General features: G+C 40.4%; 1 protein-coding gene across 1 annotated transcript in view; it reads right to left on the reverse strand.

Moving 5' to 3' along the window:
- LOC139661770 (semaphorin-6D-like) overlaps window positions 1-5,000 on the reverse strand; it is a gene marked incomplete at its 5' end in the record, with an annotated part of 63,492 nt that overhangs the window by 37,725 nt on the left and 20,767 nt on the right. The window contains 2 exons of the mRNA XM_071540336.1: window positions 1,477-1,530; window positions 1,751-1,809. Of these exons, the coding sequence (XP_071396437.1) occupies window positions 1,477-1,530; window positions 1,751-1,809 (113 nt within the window). The remainder of the gene's footprint in view (window positions 1-1,476; window positions 1,531-1,750; window positions 1,810-5,000) is intronic.

The following is a 5,000-nucleotide window of genomic DNA, read 5'->3' on the forward strand; positions in this document are numbered from 1 at the left end:
CCTCTGCCCCGCCGACTCACACTGTGCTCACTGCATCTGCTCGGCTCTGACTTTATTTATTTTCTGAACATTTCTCTCACACATGATCTTTCTAGGTACAGTATATATATATATATATATATATATATATATATTTGTTCCATTGATTGCCAGGCGCTCTGACCGCTGCTCTCCTTACTCTTATCAGCTGCTTGTAAAGTCGGTGATTTAGGAATAACAGGGTTCCTACACATTTTCAATTAAAAAATTCCATACTTTTTCCCAGACCTTGATTTGTTGTGAAGATTTTGTCTGGTGTTCAATATGATTTACGCAGATAGACATCTTGCCCCTGCTAACTAGGTCATATCACTGTATAGATGAAGATTGTTCTTCACAGCCACAAATATCAGAATATGTGAGATGATTGGCAGGGTTCCTACACGCTTTCCATTTTAAAATTCCATATTTTTCCCAGACCCCATGTTCTTGACCGGATTTGATTTTGGTGGGTATTTGATATAATGCATGCTGACAGCGGCTGGGTAATAAGAGCGTCCCTCTATCTGAACATTATTCTTCACATCAACAAAAACTGTGGACTCAAAGTGGCTCTACAACAACATAAAAGCTAGAATTATGTGTGTATCGGACCTGAACCGCAACATTTTCCATACTTTTCCGGACATTTTTTTCAAATTCCCAAACTATTCAAGACCTGGAAATGATCAAATTAAATTTTAATACTTTTCCAGACTTTCCAGACCTGCATAGGAACCCTGGAATAAAGGGTTTTCAAATGTAACACACCCTCTGGCGGCCATATTGGAGGTCCTGAACTCTTGGGCAACAGTTTGCTCTGAGCCGCTGACTGTGTTTCTGAACATCTCAACAGAGCTGAACAGGTGAACACTGAACATGGTTCATTTCTGTCTGTTTTTGACTGGGAGCTAATCACTGAGTCTGTCTTGTATAATTCCAATAACGCCCACAGACCGGGGGAATCAGCCTTTCTATTGATCTCAAACTGTGATGATGGGCTGAAGTGATCGTCTTCCTGTGGTTTCAGATCTCAAATTGAACAAGGACTCACTCACATTCACCTCCCACTGATGACTTCTCTAAGATGAAGCAGGGATTTTCTGAGCTGGTAAATTGTGATTGCTTGAAAAAAATTCCTAAACACTTTGGAAAACTTTCAGTTGGGTGACAGCTGACTGTGTTTTGAACAGAATTGAACAGACGGTTAATTTCTGTCTGTTTCTGACTGAACTGATCATTTCATCACTGATCCATCTGATTGATTTAGTGTTTAGATAATGTCAGCTTGTTAGCTAGCTAACCATAGCATCTGGTCAGCTAACCATCACTATCTTGTTGTTAACACATCTGATTAGCACACTAGCTAACGTATCTAGTAGCAGCTAGCGTTAGCGGCAGGAAGTCACATGTTGCTGAACTGTTGAACGGAAGCAGAAAAAGCAGGAAGTTTCTTACCGTAGGCCGAGTCGGCTGCAGAGTCCTGGTTTCGTGTCGTGGCCAAAACATCTGCTGAGCAAAACACAAACAAAACCAGTCAGACTCTGGATTACAAGAATACAACCAGAAAACCTGAAACTGTTTGAATTTATATATTCTTCTCATTTATTAAAGAAGATATATCATGGTTCTCGTTTTACAGTTTACTTATTTTCACACTACATACACTTCAGATTATTATTATCATTGTAAATTATAAAATATGATGCTTATCTTATATATAATTGTCTACCATGGCAGCTGTCTGGGTAAAGGGAGTGGTCACCCTCAATGTCCTGTTCATAACCCGCTCTGCAGAGAGAGAGAGAGAGAGAGAGAGAGAGGGAGAGAGAGAGAGAGAGAGACAGAGAGAGAGAGAGAGAGAGAGAGAGAGAGAGAGAGAGACAGAGAGAGAAAGAAAGAGAGAGAGAGAGAGAGAGAGAGAGAGAGAGAGAGAGAGAGAGAGAGAGAGAGAGAGAGAGCGAAAGAAACAAAAACAATCATCAATTGAAGAACCACATCAGAGGCAGCACCTCGTCTCCTGTTGGTTGCCGTGGGTTACTGTTGCCTAGGCGGTTAATTGGGAGCTTGGTGGTTGGGATCCAGGGCACAGAGCTTCTCAAACTGCAACGTAAGCGCGTTTGGGCGGTCGTGAGATGATTTATGTGGGAGGAAAAAAACAGATTTCTACCATACAAATTTACTATCTCTTATTTCTCTCTAATTTTTGCTTTTTACTTGTGAAATCCTGAAAGGGAAATTCAACCTTCAGATAAATTTCACCTTAAATTGACCGGACTGGAAGTGAAAAGACAGAGAGACAATTAGAGAATCCTCTGACGACACACACACACACACACACACACACACACACACACACACACACACACACACACACTCCTCCCCTCTGATTCCTTGTTTGTCGTCCAATTAGAGGGAAGGAAGACGTGTGAAGTCATGCCCGATAAAGGTCAGCTGACAGTCGTCCAATCAGAAGACAGATGGTGACAAGAGGTGAACAAGGGGCTCACACACATACACACACACACACACACACACACACACACACACACACACACACACAAACCCTTTGAGTTGATGGAAGATAAATGGAATGTAGTGTTGTAGTAACGGCAGCTCGGTTTGTGTGTGTAAAAAAATATAGAAATATAGGAAAAAAAGCTTCATATTTCCAAGCTCATGAATATTCAGGAGCAGCCGCTGAAGGTCAGGCGGCCTCAGCAGAGCGGCAGCAGGTGTGATCCGGTCTGTCTGCAGGTTCACATGTTCCACAAAGTCACTTCAGACCGCTGTGCAGAGAGACCGAAGCTCATCGTGCCAGACCGCGTCTTTAAAGACTCCACAGGACGCTCCATCACACCGTTCAGATCTCCACAAAAACCTTTTCTGCCTGAGTGAGTGAGTGAGTTTTTTGTTTGCTGATATTTTTGCTGTTTGCGATATGAATTTCTGCAATAAACACATAATGCAATAACTGGAAGAGAGTGTAATACTGTTGCTGTAACTTAATAAAGTGACTAAATTTGTGTTAATATTACTTATTACAGCATATTACTGTTATATTAAATACATTTGTTAAATTGGTAAACATGGTCATAGATACTGCTTGTTATATAGTATGTATCCATGTGTGTGTGTATGTATGTATGTGTATATAAGTGTGTGTATGTGTGTGTGTGTATGCATATATACATAGAGAGAGAGATGTAGCCTATAGAGAGAGAGTTTCACGTGGTTTTGTTGAAATTGTATTTGGTTTTTGTAATGTTTATACTGTTTTAATTGGGGTGGGGTGTGGTGGGGTGGACCAGATTATTGCTGTAATTGTATTAATGTATGCATGTATGTGTAAGCATGTGTATACATTTATGTTCTTAACGTGGACCCCAGGGAGAGTAGCTGTTACCTTGGTAACAACTGATGGGGATCCAAATAAACAATAAACAATAAACAATATTACTGTTACAGCAACAGTATTACACTCTCTTCAGTTCGACTGAACGGCAGTGTATTTACTGGAACAACTGGCAAAGCAAAGCATTATGGGAAGGGCTAAAATCCTTCTTACAGCTTTTTTTATCTAAGACAAGGACAAGATGGCGGGTGGGATGATGAAGCGTCTTCAGGCTTATTATATTCATAAATAAAGTTTGCAGTTTGCACTAATGCTGTAAATGTATTTCATTACACAGCAAACAGTTTTCACTGCCGGGGTCCAAACTTTCAGCAGATGCAATCAGAGACACATTGAAATATTATTATGCCTTAATCTTTGTATTTATCGCATTTCATATCGCCATCGCAATATCCAACATGTTTATGGCACAGAGCATATTTTTGCCATATCGTGCAGCCCTACTTCTAATTGTTATGTAATATGGATATTACGTTCCTCTGGACTACATCATTGGACTTATCCAAATCCTCATTCATTATTATTATTATTACCTTGCTGTAATTGACATTGTTCCACCAGTTGCTGCTGTGGCACCTGAATTACCCCCAGGGATCAATAAAGTGAAAACTTATCTTATCTTATCTTAATTAAGATAAGATAAGATCTTAATTATCTTAATGTCGAAATTCACCAAAAAAATACTCTGTCACTCTTTTCTGTCCACATTTGCTCATATTTGCTTTCTCACTTTTCTTATCCTTGCTGTCATTCAATATTTATCTCTCTCTCTCTCTCTCCATTCACACTTGGCTTTTACCTCCCTCTTTTCTCTCACTTCTCTCTCTCTCTCTGTCTCACTTATCCACTCTCTCGCTCTGTATTATATTTACCTCTCTCTCTCTCCTAACTCACCTCTCTCTCTCGTCTATTTCTGTCTCTCTCTCTCTCTCTCCCGTCTCATTTTCCCCTCACCGTCTCCCACATCTCTCTTTCATAACTCTCTTCTCTCGCTTCAGTTCAATTCAAATAACTTTACCGGCATGCCTAATATTTTTTATTACATCCGCAAAGCTGTTACACAACAACAGCAAAGGTGAAAAAAAAAATTATATCTTAATCTATTCATATATACATAAACATAAACCATAAAAGATTACAAGAAAAATGTAAATACATGTCAGTAATTTAATTATGAATCAAGAGAGGAACAGGAGTGCAACATTTAATTTACATTTAATGAACTCTAAACACGCTTGGGTATATTTATTGTTGTTGTCTCTTACCCCCCCCCCCCCCCCCCCCCCTCTCTCTCTCTCCCTAACTCACTTATTTGCTAGCTCCCTCGCCCCCTCACTCACTCAATATTTATCTTCCTTATAACTCTCCCTCTCTCACCTCTCTCTCCCTCTTTCCTCCCTTTTCTCGGCCGTACGTATTTTCAGCATCGTGGGCGGTGATGTAAGTGAGGAGAGAGAGAGAGAGAGAGAGAGAGAGAGAGAGAGAGAGAGAGAGAGAGAGAGAGAGAGAGAGAGAGGAGCGCAATAAATCCCAGCCCCTCCCGGGCTCCTAAACGCCTCGTTCATCT

Source organism: Centroberyx affinis, unplaced genomic scaffold (genome assembly GCF_046629955.1).
Source record: "Centroberyx affinis isolate AG114_WGS23_722 - 3 ecotype Tasmania unplaced genomic scaffold, CSIRO-AGI_Caff_v1 ptg003614l_1, whole genome shotgun sequence".
Classification (NCBI taxonomy): domain Eukaryota; kingdom Metazoa; phylum Chordata; class Actinopteri; order Beryciformes; family Berycidae; genus Centroberyx; species Centroberyx affinis.